We start from the raw sequence: 24,911 nt of genomic DNA, 5'->3' as shown, positions 1-24,911 counted from the left end.
ATTTATGTAACTTACAAAGTGATCTAGTAATCTAGTATTATCTGACACCATGCATAGTAATTGCAATATTATTGACTACATTTTCTGTGCTGTACTTTGCATAGAAAAGTACCCGTGACTATTCTGTAACTACGGACTTGTGCTTCTTAATCCCTTCACCATTTTTAACCATTTTCTCAACTCCTCTCCCATCTGATAACTATCAAAATATTCTGTATCTATGAGTTTGTTTCTATTTTGTTTTTTAGATTCCACACAGAAGTAATATCCTATGGCATTTGCCTTTTTCTGACTCATTTCACTCAGCACAATAACCTCTAGCTCTATCCATGCTGCTGCCAGTGACAAAATTTCTTGTTCTTTTACTTTTTTTTTTTTTTTAATGTTTGAGTCACATTTCGTAGTATTTACAGGGTGGGGCAAAAGTAGTTTTACAGTTGTGAGTACGTGAAACAACAGTTTATTCTTATGTTACTTTCTCTACAAACAACTGTGGACTTAACTTTTGCCTCATCTTGTACATACCACTTCTTTATCCACTGATCTATTGATGGGCACTTAGGTTGCTTCCATATCTTGGCTGTTGTAAATAATGCTGCAATGAACATAGGGATACATGTGTTTTTTCAATTTAGTGTTTTGAGTTTCTTTGGATAAATACTCAGAAGTGGAATTGCTGGGTCCTTCTTTGACTCTTGTAGCCTTTGTTTTGCTTTTTATCCTTATTGGTCTGGAAAATCAGGTGGCAGATAATATGCAACTATTTCTGAACTAGTTTTTTCAGTGAAGCTTTTCTTTATCTGTTGCAGTGGATTTTTATATCTTGTCCCTGATCTTTTATACATTTTTTAATTCTAAATACTTAACTTTCATTTTTTATGTCTGTGTTTTCTTTTCTGTATTCACCCTATTTATAGTCTTAGCTCCTGAAGAGAATTATTCAGTTCATATCCCCAGAGCTCTTATGGAGGTCTCAGACTATATGGAATTGGTTTATAGAAGAGTTGTGAAAGTAATTTAAGACTTTCCCTTGTTGCAGTGATCATTTTCTTAACAGCCAATTCACTCCTTTCCCTCTCTTATTTTTTCCTTTTTTTTGTGCATACCATATATAGGTATATATCTTGGTTCATTGCTTAAATAAGTGTCTTTTTAAAATTTAGCCTGAAGATAATCAGGGCCTGTGCTCGTCTGTCAGAAGCATGTGGTAGAAACACCGTTACAACAAAGCTGAGCTTCAGATATCAATTTGAACAGTAGAAGTGGAGTGAGCAACATTATTTTACTTAGAATAAGTCACTGTTCCAAAGGCATCGGGTGAGCAGTCTGATAGCTTTGTGGGACCCGAGGAGCACTTGCAGTTTGTTAGCAGAATGAAACTTTCATTTTCAAGTCGTTCTGGCAGCAAATAAACGGAAGTGAGGAAAAATAATAACCTATCCTCCTCAATTACTTGTCTTTTTCATATCCCTCATTTTCAGTTACTTCGATTTAATTTTTCTCCCTATTCAACTAAATTTCTCTTCTGTTTGATGTCTTCTGAATTACTGGGCTTAGCATGCTTAGATTTCAAAGCCACATATGACAAATATGAAAACATTTCATATTTAATCCTTTCACTAAAAAAGGAAGAATGGCTTTTATTTCACTCAGAAAATAAGAAACATTGCTCTGTTTTTTCAGTTTCAGGGTCGAATGGTGTGATCACAGAGTTTTCTTCCAACAATGTTATATATGAAGATGACTCATCCCAGTATTTGCTAAAGGAGAGGATTCTGAGCTACGGCCCTGAACATTCCCATTTTAAAGGACGCTGGAAATGTGAGGATGTTACTGAGATTCTACAAAGAAATCAGGGATGTACCAGGCAAGTGACAGTCTCTCATCAAGAAGCCCTGTCTCAACGTAGTGTCAGTGCCGCGGAGAGGCCGTATGGGTGCCACGAATGCGGAAAAACTTTCAGTCGGCGCTTTTCCCTGGTATTACATCAGAGAACGCACACTGGAGAGAAACCGTATGTATGTAAGGAATGTGGCAAAACCTTTAGTCAGATCTCAAACCTTGTGAAACATCAGATGATACATACTGGAAAGAAACCCCATGAGTGTAAAGACTGTAGTAAAACATTCAGTTACCTTTCATTCCTCATTGAACACCAGAGAACACATACCGGGGAGAAACCCTATGAATGCACTGAATGTGGAAAGGCCTTTAGCCGTGCCTCAAACCTCACTCGGCATCAGAGAATTCACGTAGGGAAGAAGCAGTATATATGCAGGAAGTGTGGGAAAGCCTTTAGCAGTGGCTCAGAACTCATTCGTCATCAGATCACACACACTGGCGAGAAACCGTATGAATGCGTTGAATGTGGGAAGGCGTTCCGCCGCTCTTCACACCTTACTCGGCATCAGAGCATTCACACCACCAAAACCCCCTATGAGTGTAACGACTGTAGGAAAGCCTTTCGTTGCCACTCCTTCCTTATTAAACATCAGAGAATTCACGCTGGAGAAAAGCTCTACGAATGCCATGAGTGTGGTAAAGTTTTCACGTGGCATGCGTCCCTTATACAACATAGGAAAATCCATACTGGAGAAAAACCCTATACATGTGCTGAATGTGAGAAAACCTTTAGTCGGAGCTTTTCCCTCATTCTACATCAGATAACTCATACCGGGGAGAAGCCCTATGTATGTAAGATATGCAATAAATCCTTCAGCTGGAGTTCAAACCTAGCTAAACATCAGAGAACACACACTCTAGAGAACCCTTATGAATATGAAAATTCATTTAATTACCACTCATTCCTTACTGAACACCAGGGAATTCACACTGTTGAGAAAACCTAAAAATGTACGGATTCAAAAACCTAGCAGCTAATGCCTTACTTTGACTTGAGAGCCTTAAGTGAATGTGTTGAAATTGAAGACATCGGCCCATACCTGGAGAAACACCCCAGAAATATATGGGAAAGCCATTAAAGCTGCTCTTTTTGCAATATCAGAAAATGCAGCCAGTATTGAGAGGACCCCTCATCTGGTAGGATTCCCTTACTCTACATTTACTAATTCCCACCAGGAAAGGGGTGCGAGTCCAATGCGTGGGAGAAAGCTGTCCCTCAGATATTAGCTCTCATTCTGCATCTGTCCACTCGAGCACAGACGAATGCATGGGTAAGGGTGCACTTTTCCCAGGACATCAGAAAATTGATACTGAAGCAAAGTCATATATACAAACACCGTGATTTGGGAATGCCTTCATGTACCATGCACTATTTATTAAATTTTAAAAGTCTTTTAAGGAGAAGAAACAACCCTATACATGCACTGAATATAGATTGACTTTCTGCAATGTCTTAAACCTGTAGAATTATACTGGGGAAAACATACCATTGTAACGGGTGTGGGAAAATCTTAGCGTTCCAAGAAGTCATATTGGAGGGAATTAGTGTGGGAAATTTTTTTTTTTTACAGGGGGAATATTTTGGTCTTTTTCTAAAAAAGAAAGCATATTCGGAAAGGAACTATATATACATTTTTTGATTTATAGTTAATCTGGTACTTGCTGATATTTTCCCCCCACAGCATATATGATTCTGAAGATGCAACTATTACAATATTGACATGAACAAGAGCAGTGTGCTTTCATGGAAACATTATACAAACATAATTATAGAAACATTTTTGGTGTCTTATGGTTTTAACTAAGATAGTGTTTGGATTTAAGGTTATACTAACGCACGTTTCTCCTTGAATCTGACTAGACATCTCTTAGTCAGAAATAAATGTTAATAAGGTATATTACAGGAAAATGCCAAGAGTAGTTTTCCTCTTTTGTTGCATTTACAGTAAGAACATTTATTTTGTAAAATCATACTTGTCTAAATAAATTATGTTGTGTTCACTTTCAATGTACACCTTGACCATTTTTTAATGTCCCAGGTAAAGGTTTATCTTCTCCCAAGCAACTGATTGCCTCTTTTAAGAACTTGCCTCGCATCTAGTGTTTGTAATACGAAACTTAGTACTTGAATAAGTGCTCCATTTATTTTCTCCATGTCTGTGTAAATCTTACACAAAATGAGAGGCTAGCATTTTCTTTGGCGTTCAGCATGACAACAGAACATAGAGCTGCCGCTTAGTTGTTTTTTCTAGAATTTCCCAGTGAGTCATTCTGTTGTATAAACCCTTCCTTCCCCTAGTGCTGCCAGCATTGTTACTTTCCCAGCACCATGGGGGTCTCAGTGAACAAGAATGTATTTGTTATTTCAGAAGTTTGTAACATTCAGGGGTGTAGCCGTAGACTTCTCTAAAGAGGAATGGGGCTAACTGGACCCTGCCCAAAATAATTGATATAGGGATGTAATGATGGAGACCTATGTGAAGCTTGTCTGAGGAGGTTACCATTCCTCCAAATTCAGACTGAATTTAGGTATCTTTGCTATCTCCCTAGGAAATATTGGGGGCAGGGGGTGGGCTCTGAATTGCCTGGCTGAATTCCTATTCCATGACCTTGAAGAAATGATTGCAAATGGGTAGAAGTGGGAAGTGGATGCATTTTCCTCCTGCTCTTCCTCTTAAAGTGGCTTTTCCTCCCTTTACTGAGATTGGGTCTGGAGCTGAGGAAAACTATAATATTTTGAAGTATCTATTTTCTCTCTTATAAGCAGGACTTTCTATTTCTAAACCCAATGTGACCTCCTTATTGGAGCAAGGGAGAGAGTGATGGAGAAAAAAGTGACAAGAGGACAATGACCAGGTAAGTGAGGGGCAATCAGGCAGGAAGTTCAGCACACCAATACAGTATCTGAATCATTTTATCAGAAATAAGAACTTTCCCCTCCTTCATGCAACATCATTTAAAACTGCATAACTCATCTAAAAAGTCCTCTTATTTATTTGTGCTATTTCAGAAAATAAGAACTTATTCTAAAAAACCAAAATACAGATGACTCCTAGGTTATACAGTAAAAGATGTCAAAATACTCACGACTAAAAAAGGAAAATGACTACTTTGTGGGTATTTTTGTTGATACAGTATGCTTTGTAGCTGTAAGAAGGTGCTGGCAGGGTTCATAATTGCTTTCTTTCACTCAATTTTAGCATATAAATCTGTTTCATCTTCCCATATTTAACACATCATTTGTTATAAGCTGTGGCACTTTCCAGAGCTAGAAGACAATAAAATATTGCCAGTTTTTTCAAGATGAAATTCAGTAACAATAGCAAGACACAGTAAGATATAAAAGCAAACAGCAGGAGAAAAATATATGCTGTTGCACTTTAAATTACTTGTATAAAATTTCAGGTCCAATTTGTATTGAACTGTTGAGACAAAGAAACAATGGCAATATATAGTGTGACCATCTCCATACAAGTGAAGGGATAAACATCCAGTTTGAACGTTTTGATCTATGTAGTGTAAGAAGTTTGTATTTCAGACACAGTTTTCTTAGGTTTGCATACTCCAAATGTGTGAGATTTATAGGAAACATAAACATTTATAGGAAACATTTATAGGAATGCAGCCACAGTATTTTCATACTCTGTTCTCATGGTTATTCAATTATTCATACATTGTAAAACCGTCACACTCCCAGTGAACACCTCTGTCCTTTATAGAGGAGCACATTAGGTAATCTTTCACACAGCACGGGGTACCTGTACTGGAATGTGACTCCTTATGTAACCATTTCTGTGTGAAACCTTTTCTGAATCAGCGTTTGCCTTTAGAGTAATTCTCTTGTATATAGTCAAAGTGTACAGCTGAGTGACTGTCAGCTTTGGCACACTGCTAGATGCAGCTGTCATGTACTGCATGTCAAATGCAGTTACAACGGTTTTTTACTATTACCCCTTCAACTGAATGCAATGTTATTATGAGACCGAGTTTAACTGCTATTTATAGTATCTTCAGAAAGTCTGCTTCGAGATAGAATGCAGTATTGTGCCAGCAACCAGGTAAAGAAGATGAATTACAAAATCAGTTTTTTCTTTTTTCTTTTTAATGACACTAGTACAGATGCCTCCAGTTCCCCCACCATTTGCCCACCTCCACCCAGCCCCCCCGCCTCCGTCACCACACTGTTGTCCATGTCCATGGGTCACGCATAAATGTTCTTTGGCTTATCCCTTCATGTTCTTTCATCCAGTCCCCCTCCCCTCCCTGACAGCTGTCAGTCTGTTCCATGTGTCCATGCTTCTGTTTCTATTTTGTCAATTTATTTTGTTCACTAGATTCTATGTATAAATAAGTGAGATCATGTTGTCTTTCTCTGGCTTATTTCATTTAGCATAGTCTCCAAAAATCATTTTGAAAGGCATCATGGAGCTGTGGAAGCAGAGGACTAGATGAACCAAAATTCTATAGAGGGACAATGCCTGCGGGGTAACCCGATAATCACAGGCTATTTGGCCCTTGTAAGCATTTCCTGGTTTCAGTGTGGGCCTGGGGAAAAATCACAAGAGTTTTAGGGGATCACTGGTGGCAGATGAGAAACATGAGCAGCCTCACACACAGCTGGTTCTTTCACATGGGACATTGCTGAGTTTCAGGGCTGTGCAGGCGGCTAGGGAGTTGGAGTCAAAGCATCTGGAAGGCAGAGTGAAGTGTCTGCAGTGTCTGTAGTGCTTAGGAATGAAAAGCCCACCAGGGAAGGATAACTGCCTAAAATACATGGTCAGCCTCTTCCTCAGCCATTGGTCAGAATTTGAAGCTTCATGGGGGCAGGAGGTCAGGGAGACTAACCCCACAAAGTCCTCAGATTTAAAAGCCTAGGAGAGTCATATCCAGAATACAAAGGTTAAATACAGGAAAAATTTCAACCTAGCTCTGACCCAGCTTACTCTGTGATTGGACCGAGGCAGTCAGCCCCCCCCAACTATCAGGGAAAAACTCTGGTAGAAGGTTAACGTAACCTGGAGCCGCTGTGCTTCTCTTAAACGTAATGTCTGGAATACAATATGCATTTCTTACATTACAAGTGAGTTTAAGTCATGACATACGTTACTTTGAGAATTTCCTGTTTATTTAAAATGTCTCAATTTATTGTCTTAAAAGAACTCTGTATGCTGAGGAAATGAGACACAGCCAGTGTGATCTTTTAAAAACAATTTCTTTCTCTTATGAAAGATTATTAAAGACCTTCTAATAGCTCTTCAAATAAAAAAATAAACTCGTACCATAGCTGGTAAGGTCTTTTATGATCTGGCCTACTTTCCAACCTGGTTTCATCTACTGTTCTCCTTACCCCCTTGCCCAGTTTTCCAGTTGCTGGCTTGTCTTCTCTTTTTTTTTTTTTTCCCCCAAAAGGTCTGAATGATGACTTCTTCTCTTGAAGAATACTCCTTAAATCTTGTGCCCCCTCCACTCCTCCCATGCAGTCTAAAAAGAGCCCCATGCCCTTTAACAATACTTTCAAAAAGTTTGCCTTTAAAATGTTGGAGATAGAACACATGGTTTTAAAAATGTAAAAAAAAAAAAATCTTACATTTATAAAAGGGAGAGAATCTACCCAACAACAGTCTAAACAAATCTATTTACTTTCCAACTTTGAAGATATTAAAAATAATGCTTTTGATAATTATTAAGACATGATGGAATTGTTTTAAAGAAAAAAATATAAAAAACAATCACTGCTATCCATTTTTGTATATATCCTTCCAGGATATCTTCAACTCACACAAATATATACTAACAATATACATTTTATTTATTTATTTGTGTTTAAGGATTTTATTTATTTTTAGAGAGGGGAAGGAAGGGAGAAAGAGAGGGAAACATTGATGTGTGACAGATACATCGACCATTGCCTCTAGCAGGTCCCTGACCCGAGACCTGGCCCATAACCCAGGCATGTTCCCTGACCAGGAATTGAACTGGCGACCCTTCGGTTTGCAGGCTGGTGCTCGATCCACTGAGCCACACCAGCCACAGCAGACAGTATATATTTTAATAAAATCATGGTCATACTTCAATATTTTGTAATTGTACATAAAAAGCACAGTATGTTAAATATATCCCACATATCTGCAAATATATAATTACACTTTTAAAAAGATTTTATTTTTAGAAAGACAGGGAGGGGAATGAGAGGGAGAGAAACATTGATGTAAGAGAAAAAACAGCCATTGATTGCCTCTCTTATGCGCCCTGACTGGGGATGGAACCTGCAACCTGGGCATGTGCCCTGATGGCACTGAGCTGACAGTCTTTCAGTTGGTGGGACAACGCCCAACCAACTGAGCCACACTGGTTTTAATGACTGGTTTTAACTACATTTTAATGACTGCATTATATTCCATTTTATGATTAGCTATTATTGGGAATTTAGGAGTTTTCCAGTTTTTCACTACAGCATGAAACTGAGATGACTGCTGGTACTTACAGATGCATGAATTAAGAGTTTTTCTGTTTTTGTTTTATTTTATAAAAGCTCAGAAAATAAATACTTTGGACACATATTGCTTACCTGTCACCCTGGAAAGGTGGTATTTACACTGCCATCAGTAGCCTAAAGGAGAACACTGCCCCCTCACCAATACCAGGTCATTTTACTCCTCTGAGTATAACACACAGCGTAGCAGCATGTGCACACTGACCATACAGAGGAAACTGTGAGCTTGGAACGGGGGAAAGGAAGCGAGGGAATGAGAGAGGGAGAGAATAATAAACGTTAAACTGCAGTCCTGCTGACAGTCTCAGTTTGTGTGTGCCTGTCCTGGTGCAGTATCTTTCTGTGCCACGTGTGACTCTGATGTGTAGGAAAAAGAAATTTTGATTCTGTGCAATTTTTGCCTTATTTTAAGTTAAGCTACCACTGAAATACTAAGTAAAAAAGTATGGAAAAACCTTAAATGTTTAAGTGAATTCCTACTATGGGCTAAGTACTAGGATAGAAGTAAAACAGTGAACAATGTTGACAAAGTTCCCACCCTACCAAAGCTCACATTTGTGAGGGGAAGATACATAATTAGACAACACTGTAAAAGTGTAAAAAGTTTTGTTAAAAGAATTATAGGATAATTCATCTTAAAGGATGACTAGGTCAGGTTAAGGTCCAGAGTGAGGAGATTCAGTAGCAAGGGATATGGCCTGAAAAGACAGGTAACAGTTTGAGTGTGAAAGGTTTTGTTAAAAGATTTTATCATAAAGGAGGAAAAAGGCAGGGGAGGATTTCAAAGTGAAATGTAAGCAGATTGGCACCTTAGATGGATCACCCTGGGAGCAGTGTTAAGAACAGATGAAAGGAAAGCGAGAAATATAAACAATGCTGGTCCCTGCAGTATTGCTTGTTATTAGGAAAATTCCTGGAGGGGAAATGGATTAACTACAGTATGGTCTATCCTTAGAATCGGACACTAAGTGGCTATTAAGAATGAAATAGAACTACATGTGCTGACAGATATGTTTAAAAAAGGTAAGGAATGAAAGGTGTGATGATTTTAATAAAATGATATATTTGTATATGCATAGAATACAGTCTGTAACAATTTTTATAGAATGATAACTTGTACATACATAGAATACAGTCTGAGAATGCACAGTCATCTACAATGTTAACATTCAAAGGCAGCAGGATCTGAGGACTTCCCCTTCTATTGTGCATAGCAAAGGTGGTTTTACATTTTTTTCACGTGCATGTATTAGTTTCATAATTAAGAAACACTGAGAATAAAAAATAAAAAATGGAAGGATACTGTGGAAGCTGCATAGAAAACATACTGGAACAAAGTAAAATCCAAGTCAGAGAAACCAGTGATACAGCTGGTACAATAACATCCGGCGTACCGGGTGAGACTGAGCCTGAGTCTGCAGCTGCTGGGCTGCCGAGGTTTTGTAGGCCAAAACTTGTCCATAAATTCCAATCCCCAAGCAAGCAGAGCGCAACCCCCTTTTCTGAGTACCGCTTCAGATAATCTCACACAAGGACTATATTTGTACATAGGACATAAAATATTCAACTCTACATGCCTGTGGATCTGCATGCAGTCTTTTATTTTTTAATAACATTACTGTATCTCATATACTGCTGTGAAGAGAATCAACAAGCTTATTTTTCCCACCTAAAAAGATGTCCAGATATACTAGTGCAGTGCTGGTACAACTATTTAAAGATGTCTTTGAGGAACCAGCATCTTTATCCTACTCCATCCATAGGCCATAGTTGTCATTCTCATAGGCACAAGACGGTTCCTTCAGCTCTAGGAATGGAAAATTGAAACGGGGAGGAATGGGGAACACAAAAAGACAAAGAGGAAAAAAAAAGACAGGTCTGTCACTAGTGACACCGTCTATTTTGGATTAATCAGGAATGAGGGATATGGCTACGCTTGGCTGTAAGGAGGCTGAGAAGTGTAACGGGCATACTGGTTCTATGAGCCAAAACAGGGTCATCGGGATGGAAGGATGACCTTGTTTAATTGGCTCCAGCAGTATCTGCCACAGCAGGGCAGAAAGCAACTCTCAAGAAAAAGCTAATAAAGTACTATAGTCCAGATACTCTAAATGTAATGCACTCAATTTAGAAATCAATGAGAAGCTAACTGAAAACCTTACCTCACATATTACAAAATCATAATTCTAAACAGCTATGGATCAAAAAGTCATAATATTAGACAAGAAGAATTAAGAGAAAATAAACTAGCACAGACCAATATGTGTTACATAGATAAAGGAGTTTTTAAAGAACTACATATGTAGCCTTAAACACTTATTTTAGAGAACAAAGACTGAACTAGTGGAACTAGTCCACCTTAAGACAATGAAAAAGGTTACTCCACGTTCAAAACACTTACAGGGATTCCTTCCCAGTATGAGTCGTCTTGTGCACGATAAGTGAAGAACTCTGACTGAAGGCTCTGCCACACTGAATACACTCACAGGGTTTCTCTCCCGTGTGAGTTCTCACATGTCTCCTAAGGGAAGAGTAAACACTGAAGGTTTTCCTGCATTCCTTACACTCATAGGGTTTTTCCCCAGTGTGAGTTCTCACATGCATTCTAAGGGATGAGAGACCACGAAAAAGTTTCCCACAGTCTTTGCACGCATAAAGATTTTCTCCAGTGTGTATTTTCTTGTGAACTGTAAGGTGAGAACTCGTGTTGAAGGCTTTTCCAGAGTCACTGCATTCGTAGAGTTTCTCCCCAGTGTGTATTCCCTTGTGCACTATAAGGTAAGAACTTGTTCCAAAAGACTTTCCACAATGATTACACTCATAAGGTTTCTCTCCAGTGTGAGTTCTCATGTGGGCCTTAAGAGATGTTTTTTGACTGAAAGCTTTCCCACATTGATGACACTCATAGGGTTTCTCACCAGTGTGAGTTCGTACGTGTCTCTTTAGGGTTGAGGAATCATTGAAGACTTTCCCACATTCTTTACATTCATATTGCTTCTCGCCCATGTGACTTCTTTTGTGCAAAATAAGATTAGAAATCCTTTTGAAAGGTTTTCCACACTGACTACATTCATATTTCGCTCCAGTAAGAGATTGCTCCTTTTGCTTTTCCACCGTATCAAAATTGTTTTGTATAGGGAACATATGATGTTTGAAATGTATGCCATGTCTGGAGCACGTGTACTCCTTCTGTGCTGTCTGGGTTCTGTCAAGATGCCATCTGTCATATTCATGACTTTCACAGAACTTCTCACTCACAGAGTTCTTCTCATTAGTGTCTGGGATTGACGTATGCTTCAAACACTCAATAGTTACGTAACATTTATGGCAATGTTTGCTGATGGGAACTGTGTTTGAAAAAGCAAGTTTTGATTTAAGTTTGGAGTTTTCTTCTAATTCATGGTAGTCATAGAATCTCTCCTGATATGCTGTTTTCTTTTGGGTAAATGTCATTTGCTTCAAATTACCCTCTGGGATCTTGTGCTGTTTTCTGATCTTAGGGCATTCCCAGTCTTCTATTAATGTAGAAGACCAATCATCCATTGTGAATCTTACCATTTTACCATTGGATGTTTTTCCCCCCCAAATATTCTGCTTTAGAGTTGACTCTTTGGTTTTAATTTGAATCTCCCAATCTAGATAGGTGCCTTTGGGTATTCTCCTTTTCATAGTTCTTATCTCTTCTTGACCCAACTGGGAGATCACAGAAGGCTTGCATAATTGATATGCCAATGAGGTGAGATTTATGTAGTTTTCCAACATTACATCTCTGTATATACTTCTCTGAGCGGAGTCTAGCATCATCCACTCCTCCTGCGTGAACTCCACAGCCACATCTTTAAAGGTCACTGGTGTCTGTAACCAGGTTGGTGGAAATCCAGCCACCATCCTTTCTTCCTCAGTATTGCTCACATAGAAGCAGGCAGAGTCCTTCCCTGGCCAGTGCGGATCAGTTGGTTGGAACGTCCTCTCATAACCGAAGGGTTGTGGGTTCAATCTCTGATCCATTGTGTGGGAAAGGCAACTGATAGATGTTCCTCTCAGACACTGATGTTTCTCTCTCTCCTCATCCTCTCTCTCTAAAAACAGTGGGGAAAAAAAAAAAAAGGTCCTCATGTGAGGATTAAAGAAAGAACCAGGCAGAGTCCTGTGCAGTCAGAACTCATGTGGGGGTAGGTCAACAGCTGCCATCAGACTCTCAAGATTCTGCAAGTAACAACTGCCTGAACAATAGTGTGGAGAGATCAGGATTGTTTCTCGTTTCTCTGATCCAGTCAAGGCAAGGGTGCATTTCACTAAGCATCTTCCCTGTAGGTAAAGAGGCAGGTTCAGTTAAAAGAAGAAACGTGGAAATAGGTCCCCACTGGAGGCAAGGGCAAAAAAAGAAAAAGTTCTCCCCCTAGTAAGGTCTGACCAGCTTAAAATCTTTACTGGGATTGTAATGACATGTAATCTAGTCATCCTTGGCCACCTTCCAAAACTGTCATCTTGGTTATTTATACTGGCTTCTCCTGCAGACGACTTCTCAGTCCAGGGCGGAAGAAGCATGCATTATTAAAAAGAAATTAAAGCTGAATAGAACCAGTCAAAAAAAGACATGGTTACTTAATTACATTTCATGCATACTTTGCTACTTTTTAAGCTATTTTTTTAATGGAAAAATAATTTCCCTGCTTAAAACAACTTTTTCAGGTAAATTTACTTATTCTACATATAACTTCATTTACCGAATAACCTCACATATGATTAACAGGACTGATGATATGGCTGCTACTTAGGAATTTTATTGGAGTTGTTAAAGGTATATATGTGACTTTGAAACAAATGTTCATTTGATTATGTACCTTCATATAATCTCATCAAAGTCCGTATTTCCTTATGAGAAATTAATCTATCTAAAACTTGAACGGCACCAACAGAGAAGCATGAACTATGTTCCAAGCTTTGGGAGTGAGTGCTTAACAATGTTAGATGGCATCTGAACAATAATAAAAGAAATCTTAAAAAATAAGATAAATTCAACAAAGCCCCCCAAAATTATTAGATGGTATAGAACTTTCCTGAATAATTTTTATAGTAGCTTTGACATAAAAAACAACAACACTGTGCGAATACAAAAGACAAATGAATGCCTGGAGACTTTAAGGATCATAGCAAATCATTCAATAATGTGTTATGCTAGTATCTATACAGGTCTCCCTTTTTTTTTTCAGATTTCATTTATTTATTTTTAGAGAGAGGGGAAGGGAAGGAGAAAGAGAGGGAGAGAAACATCCATGTGTGGTTGCCTCTTGTGCGCCCCCTAGTGGGGTCCTGGCCTGCAACCCAGGCATGTGCCCTGACTGGGAATCGAACCAGCAACGCTTTGGTTCGCAGGCTGGCACTCAACCCACTGAGCTACACCAGCTCAGACAGGTCTCACTTTTTGAAGATGAGATGATAACCTTCAAATGTGAGTCTCCTACCTCAGCATTATACTTCAATAGAGTTCACTTTTAATGGACAAAATTATGGAACTGGCAGTTTAATTTAGACAGGTAGGTTCTTTGTCCCTAAACCAGAAACATATTTAACTGTTACTTTAGTGTATATCCTATAGAAATAGATTTGTCTGAACTAGGATTATAATCCTGGGAAAAAGAAGTTTCCAGGAAACAAGAGATCCAACCCAGACATGAGGGAATGGATGAGAGTAAAAGGAGGTCTCAGTATGCCAGTGAGCTGCATGCATGAAGAAGAATAACCTGTAAGCCCTGGCTGGTGCGGCGCAGTGGACTGAGCGCGGGCCTGGGCACCAAAGGGTCGCCGATTCCCGTCAGGACACAGGGCTGGGTTGCGGGCCAGGTCCCCACTGAGGGGTGTGCAAGAGGCAACCACCCATGGATGTTTCTCTCCCTCTCTTTCCCCCTCCCTTCCCCTCTAAAAATAGATAAATGAAATCTTTTAAAAATTAAAAAAGAGTGGTTGAAAATCAGAACTATTATTGTTACTATAAAGTGACTGTATAATGAACACTCTTGTACCCATCACTCTATTTTAACAGATCTGGAAATGACGTTTTTAAGTATTTCAGAATTTATCTCTGAATGTTACAAACCCTTCAAAAATCATAACCAGGATATTATCACACCTATTAAATTAGCAATAATTCCCTAACATAAAAAAACACAGGCAATGTTACGTTTTCTGTCATCTCATGTTTTAAAAAATTTGTTTTTCTTGGATTCACAGTCCACCTAAGGTTCACTCGATTTTTTTTTTTTCTTGCTCATATAATTTTAAGTCTCTTTTAACTTAAGATTTGCTTTAGAAAAATCATAGTATGTGATGCAGCCCATTAACAGATTAAGGGATTAAGACCATCAGGAAAAGCTCCTGGATAAAGAAAGAAGGTCCCCGGGATCATCCGGCTCCTCGCACTACACTGACCACACTAGTCAAACCCGAGCCGGCCCTTCCGGACCCAGCAGCGCGCGGCGCGGGAACGCCCCCCCCCTCCCCGCTCGTCCAGCGCGTCTCCCGTTCCCGCCCTTCCGGGAAGATCCTTACCTGGGAGGCCGCTCTGGGACCGCGTTCCCCACCACCTGGCCCTCAGCTTCAGGCCTTTGCACCCCCGTTTCCCCAGCTGCTTTCCGGCCAGGGCCCTTCCACCTCCCAGCAGAACTTGGGTGGCCGGTCCCCATCGCCCGTCTCACTGATCGCATCTTCTCAGGGTCTGCCGGCTCCACCGCGCTCACCTGTGGTCTAAGTACCTGTCTTTCAGCGTCGGAACTACCCGACCTCCGCCCGTAAGGAGAGGACAGCGGCGCTGGGCTGACAGCAGCGCCCCGAAGCCGCCTGCGGGAGGGCGGGGCTTGGAGGTCTCGCGGGCACCGAGACTACATTTCCCAGGAGCCCTCGCTCCGCCTCGCAGAGGGATTCTGGGCTTTGCCACAAGGCCTTGATTCTTGGCTCTGGCGCCACCGCTGCGAAGGACGCGAAGTGCGCAAGAGGCTCGGATGGTTCGCGCGTGGACGGGCCGGCGTGGGCGTAAGGAGTCTGGGCGCGTGAGTGCGCGTGGCGGCCCCGGGTGCGTGCGTGAGGCGACGGAGACGCGCGGCGGGGTACGCGGAGAGACCGCCCGGCTCTGCCGTCACGCGCGCTCTGCGGCGCCTGCCCGGGAGACCGTGCTCTCCTCGAAGAGTCGTTGCTGCCGCCGTCGTGACGAGATTGTACCCTATCGACCTTCTAGGGCTTCCCGCAGGTACGCGAAAGTGCCGGGTGCGTGTGTACCTCGTAGTCGGACGTGTATGGACCCTTGTGGTGAGACCGCGGCTTCTGAGCCTCGTCGTGCTGGGGAGATGGTGATTTCATCAGCGAACAGTTTTTTGTCTTTACGGGGATGTTCTACCCCTGTGCGTGAGTGTCTTCTCCCCCTGGAAGGTACTTCTGGATTATTTTCGTAGTGTTGTTAATGGAAACGTTTGTCGGGAATAATGACGGTACCCCTGCTGGTGACCTTGAGTCCTGTAATCTAGGTGTTGTGTAATGCAGAACAAGGTTTTTTCTACTATTGCTCCCCCACGCCCCGACTGGGACCGGTGGTTTGAAAATCTCGTGTACCGGCCTTTCTAGCGTCTGCTGAAAATGGTCACGCTCCTGTTTGTTAGAGTAGGAAATTGTGTTATAGTAAAAGTTACGTTTCTAGGAGAAACCCATCGTGGTCACACTGGATAATATCTATTTTAAAAATAGATACTCCTGGATTCTACTGGAGGGTATTGTGGAAGCTGTCTGCCACCACCATTGATAACGTAGGTCTACTTTTAATAAGTTTGGTAGCAGAAGGGGCTGGAGAGATTGCTATTTCTCGGTTTACTCTAAAAAATACTCATTAAAATATCAGTCTTATCAATGCTTGCAGTGTTGAAGATCAAGCAGGTTTGTGTGTTGCCGCAAAATATAACTTAAATATCTGTAGCTCCTAGCTTCCTGCTCTTCAGTTTTTTTGTTTTTTTTTTTTTTACTCAAATACAGTAGCTGGTGGTGTGTATGTTTATCCCAGTTTTATTTTTCAGAGACACCTCAAGTTATTATAATTTTATTTCCCTTTGATACTGGAGTTCTTAAATAGGCATGATGTAAACCGTTCAGTATCTAATAGAAATGTCAAAGGAACCTCTAGTAGGAATGTCAGGAGTCCATAGATCCCACCCAAAGTACATGGAGAAGGGAGGAGTTTCAATTCCGTGTATACTTTAATAGCAGAATATATTGTTTAAAAAAAGGGAAGTAAAAGGGGAGACAGGATATTATACAGAATGCTACCTAACAAACAGTAGTCAGGTTAGAGATGTCGACTGCAGTTATTGTCTACCTGGGAAATAAATACTTTAAAAAAATTGATTTACTTTTTAGAGAGAGAGGAAGGGAGGGAGGAAGAGTGGCAGAGAAACAGCCGTGTGAGAGACACTGTGAGAGATCCGTCGATTGGTTGCCTCTCACACCCCCCCAACTTTGGACCTGACCAGCAACGCAGGCATTTGCCTGGTCCAGGAGTGGAACTGGTGACCTTTTGATTCGCAGGCGATGCTCAGTCCAGGGAGCCAGGACAGCCAGGGCGGGTACCTCTTTTCACGCCATCTCAACACTGCAGTAACATTTCTCCGTGACCTCAGTGTGACCTAATCTGCTCCTCGTCTGTTCCATTAAGATTTTCCTGTCTTACAAAGCCTCCTGGATGGTGAATGGCACTCATTTCTGCCTTTTCTTGAATACATTAATCACAATAGCCAGGAGATGGAAACAACCCAGATAAATGGATAAACAAAAGGTGGTCGTTCCAGACTCTGGACTGGAATTCAGCCATTAGGAGGAATGAACTTCTTACACGTGCTACATCAAGGATTAACCCTGAGAACATGCTAAGTAAAATAAGCTAGACACAAAAGCACAAATATTGTGTGCTGTACTTACAGGATATTTCTAGAACAGGCAAATTCATAGAAACAGCACAATAGATTAGAAGTTTTCAAGGTTTGAGGGGAGAGAGGAATATTGCTCAATGTTTAGGAATTTCTGCTTGGGGTGAGGAAAAAGCTTTGTGATTAGTAGCGATGGTTGCACGACATTATGAATGTAGTTAGTGCCACTGAGTTATACACAGCAGTGATTAACATGGCAAATTTTGTTGTATATATTTCACCATAATTTTAAAGGTTAATGATGTAATATACCAAAACACACTGATTTTGTATACTTTGGGTGAATTGTATGATATGGGAGTTAAATCTCAATAGAGCTGTTTAAAAAAGATACAAAGGCAAAATGAAGACATTGTCACATTTACAAAGGTTGGAACAATTTATTACCTGCAGACACATATTACAAGAAATGTTTAAAGATGTCGTTCAGGGAGAAAGGATATGAAACCAAGTGGAAATCACTATCTACCAGAAAGAATGAGAGGCAGTGCCAAGTGCTTAAGTAAATGTATATTTATTTCTTAATGGGTAAGTATCCTTAGAAGGTGATTGGCCAGGCATTAGTGTTCTGTTGCTGTGTGGCACATTTCCACAGATTGAGCAGCTTCAGACACACCCAGTTACTAGCTCACAGTTCTGTAGGTAGAAGTCTGATGTAGTGTCTGTGGGTTTTCTGCTCAGATAGCCAACAGCTGACACCAGGTGTTGGCTGGTCTGAGTTCTCATCTGGAGGGTGTGGGAGAGCGTCCACGTCCACGCTCACTGGAAGTTCTGCATTGGCACAGGGCAGGTCCTGTTTCCCTGCTGCCTGTCTGCCGGGTGCCGCACTTCTTGCCACATGGCACCTTCCACCTTTGGGCCAGCAATGCACATCACATGTGTCTTGTGCTTCAAATTGCTTCCGCAGTCAGTTGGAGAAGACACTTTTTTTACCTGTAAAGTAAGGGTGTTAGATCAAGTCAGGTTTTGGGTTTTCGTTCGATTTCCTCAAAAAGAATTTGTAGCAGTAGAACAGTTTGATTCCAAATGAAATTTGGCATTGAACTCTGGGAGTTAAGGGGGAAAAGGCAAAATCTACATAGCTCTTTTCTTCCTCCTTCTGGGAACTTTGGAATATCTCTGAGTTTCCTCCATGTGGTAAGAGGGAGGGAGTCTAGGCTGAGGATTTATGAAACATCCCAGCCACAGCAAACTTACGTCAGGTTTCTTCCCTTTCCCCAGCTTTGCCTTTTCGGATCTGTCATTACTCGGGAAAGCATCGTCACAAACGTGGAGGGCATGGAGGCCAAGTCACTGACTGCCCGGTCCCCTGTAAGTTGAGCTGCCTTCTTTGTTTTCCAGCTGAGAATCTCTTTTGGCTTAGGTTCTGAAGTTTGGCTACAACTTCAGAAATTGTGTTTCAGGCACTTTTCTCTAGGAGACTAGCACCATTTTGTTCTATTTGTAGAAGTAGTTTTACTCCCTTTTATATCAAAGAAACAAGTTTATCAGTCACGTGGGCAGGAATCATTGAGGTGATGTTGAGGAATGAAACCCTGTTTGTCCACAGTAAGGAACTGAGCCCACACCAAGCTTCCTCCTCCAAAAAAAGATGAGAGAACTGAGAATGGTGGTGCCTCTCAGGGTTTCTCTAGTCCCTGGCTGTCCTGGGTGTGTGAGCTCTGTGGTGCGGGGGAAGGCGTTTGGAGGAACTCAGGGACAAGTGACATAATTATCAAGGGGTGATGCAACCCAGGTAGGAAGAGCTACAAGGAGGAAGGAGCCTGTGGGAGCGGCATGCCCCGAGAGACTAGATCGGGGACCGGGCTCCCTGACCCCAGTCAGCTTCTTCCCTGCAGGATCCCTCTCTTGTCACTTCTGCACACATGGAAAAGCCCACCGGAAAATGATGCAGGTTTTGTCTCAATTGTCCTGCAAGGTTAGAAGGATTTAAGAGAAGAAAATTAGCCTATTACATTTATTGTTGTTGTTGCTTCTCTTTAATTGCTGAGATTTAAAGTTTCTCTCTAGTGTAGTTTCCCTTCTGCCTGAAGGAACTCCATTCTCAAGTCTTTTAGAGCAGGTGTGCTGGTAACACATACTGTTAGTTTTACTTCATTTGAGAATGTATTTGCATCATTCCTGATAGATACTTTCATTGGACATGGAAATTCTGGCCTGACAGTTGTTTTCTTTCAGCATTAAAATGTTATTTTAACTGTCTTCTGACCTTTAAGGCCTTTGATAAGAAATCTTCAGTCATTATCCCTGGCTGGTGTGGCTCAGTGGATTGAGTGCTGGCCTGCGAACCAAAGGGACGCTGGTTCAATCCCCCATCAGGGCACATGCCTGGGTTGTGGGCCGGGTCCCCAGTGGGGGCCACATGAAAGGCAACCACACACTGATGTTTCTCTCCCTCTCTTACTCCCTCTCTTCCCTTCTCTCTAAAAATAAATACGTAAAATCTTTCTTTAAAAAAAAAAGAAATCTTCAGTCATTAAAGTAGGTCCCCCCCCCCCCCCCCCCGCGTATACAGTCATCAGTTCTTTTTGATGTGGCATTATAATAAAGGCCTTACTACTTTGTCTTTTGTTGTTGTTGTTGTTTTGTCAAATTGTTTTCTACTATAAAAATATAATATCTTCTCCATTTTTATGCCAATAAATATTTAGAGAAAATGTTTTAGATAATTATTTTAGGTCATAAAACATGGCTAGGTTGGCCTATTAAGTTACCCTGAACTCAAGACTCTTTCCCTTTCTTTTCCTTCCTTGAATTATGTTCTTTATTTCACATAATGTAAATATAGATTAACTTTCAGTTTCTGGTTCTCTTTGCTATAACCGTTTATAGTAATCTTGATTTAAATAAAAGTGCTTCTGACAGTTTCTAAACCTCCAGCATAACAGAACTGGTTTTAGGACTGTAGTCATCTAATGCACCTAATAGCTGCTACTCCTTTAGGACTTGACCAGCATGCAGCATGAGTACTACTGACTCCTGGGGTAAATGCTGGTCCACCCTCTGTCCCTGCACCAGCACTGTCTGCCCTGTTTCTCTTTCTGTCAGTATTCAGGGAAGGGAGGGCAGCGATACACATCAGGCTTACTGCAAACTTGTTTCATGGTACAGACACTAGTGACCTTCAAGGATATACACGTGAACTTCACCAGAGAGGAGTGGAAGCTCCTGGATGCTGCTCAGCAGATCATGTACAAAGATGTGATGCTGGAGAACTATAAGAATCTGCTGTCCTTGGGTAAGGCTAACCTCTGTTTTTGGAGATGCAATCCCTCTGGTGATTTTGGTTCTTCATTGATCAAAGGCTATGGAGACCCTGAAGTATATATCAGAGTGTGAGCTTCAGTTCAGTGACCTAATTTCTTCGGGGCATAGAACATAATTTTTGTATCTCGGCTTTTGTGAAAAAGAAATTTTTTTTATTTGTTGGATTTGTATAAAAGGCACATATTGCTGCCTCTATAGCCTCACCTTCTCTGCTCTTCAGAGTTCCCCAGGGCTTTGAAGGGCTTGGGGGTTTGGGTTAAATCTGGGATGCTTCTCTGTGTCCACCTCAGAGTTCCCCAATCCTTGCCCAATTCTTTATCTTTCACTGTGACCAGGACATCAGCTTCCCAAGCCAGCTGTGATCCTCCAGTTGGAGAAAGGGGAAGAGCCATGGCTGGTGGAGAGAGAGATTCACCAAGACACCCATCCAGGTAAGGACCAGAGAAGAGGCATTGCGGGCAGTAGCCTAGATGACCCATTGGGCTAGCATCCCTGGAGAACAGTGGTCACTAGTCTCATTTCTGAGAAATCTGTTTATTTACCCTCTGTCCTCTCCCCCCCCCCCCCACACTAGTCTTTCTTCAGTCTTGGTATTTGCACACATAGACAACGGTGTCTTACTTCTTTTTTAAAATTACCCTTCTCTTGATGTGATTGGTTTGATCCCTGCTTAGTACCATCAACTCTAGCATCCCCATTCTGTCATTTTCCCAGAACCCATTTTTCTCTTTGCCTGTCTTTTCCCTTTCACGTGGCCCCTTCCCACAGCCTCTCTGTAGGCTCTGCAGTGGGACCCCAGCACCTGCCACTGTCCTGAGTTGTCTCTGCCACTTAGGAAACCGCGGCAGAGCTCACCTGTTCCCACTGCTTCGTTCTCCTTGTCCAGAACTACTGCTCTCACCCACCTGTGTTCTCAACCCATGCTGGCTTTTTGTTTAGTGTTTTCTAGTTTATACCTATTTTATTTCAATCTTAACACATACAATGCCAATCAGTACATGGATTCCTGACATCATTTCTTTTCCTGACTTCCCTGTGTATAGAAAGTCGGCCTTCAAGGTACAGAAATAGAAAGTAGTCTTTTTGTTTTCCTCCTCCTCTGTTCTCTGGAAGCGGTCTTTTCCCTGATCGTTCTTTCTGAGCTCGACACTCAGACATTTTCTCCTCAGACCTCGTGAGTCTGGCTTGTCTGAGTCCTGCTGGATCAAGCTGACTTCACATGTGCAGAACAGCCAGGACACTTGCTGGTGACTCTCTCTAGGTTCCTACAGACATCGAGCTTTCCAAGCCCGGAGCAGCCTGCAGGTGTTTCTGCCCGACACCCAGCGTGCATGCCTGGGCATCTCCCTACGTCTCGGGCTTCGAGTGTGATGTAAATAAAGTCCATCAGAGTTAGCTGTCCTGTGAGTTCCTCCTCAGTTCCTTTCTCTGTGGAACCTTTGTAACTTATCAAGTACAGGTGTCTTCCTGTTCCTAGCCTCCACTTTGGTTAAGTACACAGCAGATCCTTGATAGACATCATTTCGTTCCACATTGTTTTGTGACAGCATCGATGCGATGCTATAGGATGTAACTCTTGTTTATGTCAGTTAGCCTAGGGTGAAAATGGTTTTGTTACATGTCGTTTTGCCTAAAGTTACAGGACCTATCGATGATGTTGAGGACTTAGTGCGCTGTTAAATATCATAAACGTTTTTTGACTTTTTTTCCCCATTTGGTCTTATAAGTGATTGTACCAAATTCCTGTTTCAAGGGCAGGTCTTTGAATACACTGTTAAGAACTTGATCAGTGAGCCGCTCTCAAAAATACACGGGAGACGAGATTGTTCTCTGTTTTCTTTCATTTCTCTATTAGTTCCTTTCTTTATTTTTTCCATTCATGTGTTCATTTATTTAGCAAGCTTTCCTGGATGTGTGTTGATAAGTATCCAAAAATAATTGACTAGACACAGTTGTTTAGATTTTTATTGAGAGTTTGTTGTCCAAAGAAATACTAAAACTCTACACGCTTAAACACATGTAACACTTACAATCTTACACAGCAAATACTACTGTCCTCAGGTTACAGATAACCAAAGTGATTTCTTTAAACTTTATCAACTTGTCTAAATCCGGCGCTAGTTGTGCAAAGCTGAGATTAGCACCCATGTCTGGGTAACTTCTGTGCAGTGGCTCTTCCAGCCCGCCACCTGGCCCCTGTCGTGTCAGTCGTGTCGTCGAGGGTCGTCGTGTCAGTCGTCTGGGCGTTATGCTGCCGTGCTTTGGTGCCGTAGATGAGAGATGTTGCCTGACGTGGCTGCACTTGCGGTTTGGGAACATTAAACTGGCTGTAGTGTGAGAAAGGCATGTCGGGGAGCGCCCGGCAACAAGTAGACACTTAGGTTCTTACGTCATTAATAGTCGGATTAGAACAAGGGAGTGCAGCCTTTCCTGTGGGATTTCCTTTACTGACTCCCGCCACTCAGTGTCCTGATCCTACATGTCACACCCAGCCCTGTGGCTTCCCCTTGCTCTCTTTTCTCCTTGTATGTACTGTGTTATGCAACACATTTCCTGTTTACTGCTGTGTTCTTCCCTTTCTTATTCTCTATCCAGGTTTTAGAACCACGTCTGAAAACACCTCTACATGACGTACATACTTGGTCCCCACACATACCCCACCATTCTAACGGTGGTACTTTTTTAGTTATGCAAAGCTTTTCCATTTCTTTCAGATTGGGATACTGCAGTTGGAATTAAGTCAATTTCCAATAAGAGCATTTCTAAAAATAAACAATCCTATGACATTAAAATGGAAGGAATGGCAAAGAGTGATCTCTGGTATCTGTCATTAGAAGAAGTCTGGAAATGTGAAGACCAGTTGGACAAGTATCAGGAAAACCAGGAGAGGCGTTTGAGGCGAGTGGCATTCACCCAACAGAAAGTACTTACTCCAGAGAGAGTCAGTGAAAATGGTAAATTTGGGGGAAACTGTCTCCTTCCAGCTCAACTGGTACTGACAGAGTACTTCCATAAACATGAGTCACGTGCTAAAAGTTTAGAAGATGATTTGGTTTTTAGGAGTCACCAGGAAAGCTATGTAAGTAACAGCAGTGAATGTGGCCAACCCTTCTGTCAGAACATTCACCTAATTCAATTTACTAGAACTCAAACAGGATGTGAATCCTACAAATGCCCTGATAGTGGTAACTCTCGTAGTCATGACATATCCCATGGTGTATTGAAGGGTATACACAGAGAGAAACCCTATGAATGTAAGGAATGTGGAAAGTTTTTCAGCTGGCGGTCTAATCTTACTAGGCACCGGCTTATTCATACTGGAGAAAAACCCTATGAATGTAAAGAATGTGGGAAATCTTTCAGCCGGAGTTCTCACCTCATTGGACATCAGAAGACTCACACTGGTGAGGAACCCTATGAATGTAAAGAATGTGGAAAATCCTTCAGCTGGTTCTCTCACCTTGTCACCCATCAGAGAACTCATACAGGAGACAAACTGTACACATGTAGTCAGTGTGGGAAGTCTTTTGTTCATAGCTCCAGGCTTATTAGGCACCAGAGAACTCATACTGGAGAGAAACCTTATGAATGTTCTGAATGTGGGAAGTCTTTCAGACAGAGCACACATCTCATTCTGCATCAGCGAACTCACGTTCGAGTGCGGCCCTATGCATGTAATGAATGTGGGAAGTCTTACAGCCAGAGATCTCACCTTGTTGTGCATCATAGAACTCACACTGGACTGAAACCCTTTGAGTGCAAAGATTGTGGAAAATGCTTCAGTCGAAGTTCTCACCTTTTCTCACACCAGAGAACCCACACCGGAGAGAAACCATACGAATGCCATGACTGTGGAAAATCCTTCAGCCAGAGTTCTGCCCTCATTGTACATCAGAGAATTCATACTGGAGAGAAACCATATGAATGTTGTCAGTGTGGGAAAGCCTTCATTCGGAAGAATGACCTTATTAAGCATCAGAGGATCCATGCTGGAGAAGAGACCTATAAATGTAACCGGTGTGGAATCTTCTTTAGCCAGAGCTCTCCACGTATAGTCCATCAAATTGCTCACACTGGAGAGCAGTTCCTAACATGTAATCGGTGTGGGACAGCACTTGTCAACAACCCTAACCTTATTAGATACCAGACAAATCATATTAGGGAAAATACTTATTAATATAATGAACATGGAAAATTTTTCATAAAGAACAGTAACTTTATTTAGCTTTGGAGAACTCCTGGAGAGGAACTATACAGATGTAATCCATGTGGAAATGCTTTCAGTC

General features: G+C 41.5%; 3 protein-coding genes across 11 annotated transcripts in view; 2 read left to right on the top strand and 1 right to left on the bottom strand.

Annotated features, from left to right (window-relative positions):
• The window catches only part of ZNF84 (zinc finger protein 84), a 32,344-nt gene extending 28,441 nt beyond the window's left edge, over positions 1 to 3,903 (top strand). For both annotated transcript variants that reach the window (XM_053927542.2, XM_053927544.2), the window contains exon 5: positions 1,684 to 3,903. In XM_053927542.2, the coding sequence (XP_053783517.1) occupies positions 1,684 to 2,849 (1,166 nt within the window). In that variant the 3' untranslated portion in view covers positions 2,850 to 3,903. The remainder of the gene's footprint in view (positions 1 to 1,683) is intronic.
• A 3,787-nt stretch (positions 3,904 to 7,690) lies between these two features.
• On the bottom strand, positions 7,691 to 15,238 carry ZNF891 (zinc finger protein 891). 3 transcript variants are annotated; one of them, XM_053927541.2, is made up of 2 exons: positions 15,148 to 15,238; positions 7,691 to 12,474 (listed from the first exon to the last, which is right to left on the bottom strand). In XM_053927541.2, exon 2 carries the CDS (start codon positions 12,401 to 12,403, stop codon positions 10,793 to 10,795), a length of 1,611 nt encoding a protein of 536 aa, XP_053783516.1. In that variant the 5' UTR covers positions 12,404 to 12,474; positions 15,148 to 15,238; the 3' UTR covers positions 7,691 to 10,792. The 3 variants fall into 3 exon arrangements, with proteins under 3 accessions (XP_053783516.1, XP_024422335.2, XP_053783515.1); XM_024566567.4 differs by having other exon boundaries at positions 7,691 to 12,472; positions 14,945 to 15,228; XM_053927540.2 differs by having other exon boundaries at positions 15,133 to 15,224.
• A 75-nt stretch (positions 15,239 to 15,313) lies between these two features.
• Positions 15,314 to 24,827, top strand: ZNF10 (zinc finger protein 10). 6 transcript variants are annotated; one of them, XM_045201068.3, is made up of 6 exons: positions 15,314 to 15,638; positions 16,961 to 17,117; positions 18,580 to 18,669; positions 20,470 to 20,596; positions 20,961 to 21,056; positions 21,795 to 23,330. In XM_045201068.3, exons 2-6 carry the CDS (start codon positions 17,115 to 17,117, stop codon positions 21,836 to 21,838), a joined length of 360 nt encoding a protein of 119 aa, XP_045057003.2. In that variant the 5' UTR covers positions 15,314 to 15,638; positions 16,961 to 17,114; the 3' UTR covers positions 21,839 to 23,330. The 6 variants fall into 6 exon arrangements, with proteins under 6 accessions (XP_045057003.2, XP_045056998.2, XP_045056999.2 ...); XM_045201063.3 differs by lacking the exon at positions 21,795 to 23,330 and adding an exon at positions 23,340 to 24,827 and having other exon boundaries at positions 15,320 to 15,638; XM_045201064.3 differs by lacking the exon at positions 21,795 to 23,330 and adding an exon at positions 23,340 to 24,827 and having other exon boundaries at positions 15,320 to 15,817.
• The last annotated feature ends 84 nt before the right edge of the window (positions 24,828 to 24,911 follow it).

Source organism: Desmodus rotundus, chromosome 7 (genome assembly GCF_022682495.2).
Source record: "Desmodus rotundus isolate HL8 chromosome 7, HLdesRot8A.1, whole genome shotgun sequence".
Lineage (NCBI taxonomy): Eukaryota > Metazoa > Chordata > Mammalia > Chiroptera > Phyllostomidae > Desmodus > Desmodus rotundus.
The sequence above is the reverse complement of the archived record's forward strand: the minus strand, read 5'-3'. Positions and strand labels throughout refer to the sequence as shown.

What these genes read in the sequence shown, in the direction of transcription:
- ZNF891 (XM_053927541.2), bottom strand. Translation starts at nt 12,403, where the DNA reads ATGGATCAGAGATTGAACCCACAACCCTTCGGTTATGAGAGGACGTTC.
- ZNF10 (XM_045201063.3), top strand. An exon ending in CACTGACTGCCCGGTCCCCT is followed by an intron (nt 18,670 to 20,469) that starts GTAAGTTGAGCT and finishes TTCATGGTACAG; the next exon opens with ACACTAGTGACCTTCAAGGA. An exon ending in TAAGAATCTGCTGTCCTTGG is followed by an intron (nt 20,597 to 20,960) that starts GTAAGGCTAACC and finishes CACTGTGACCAG; the next exon opens with GACATCAGCTTCCCAAGCCA.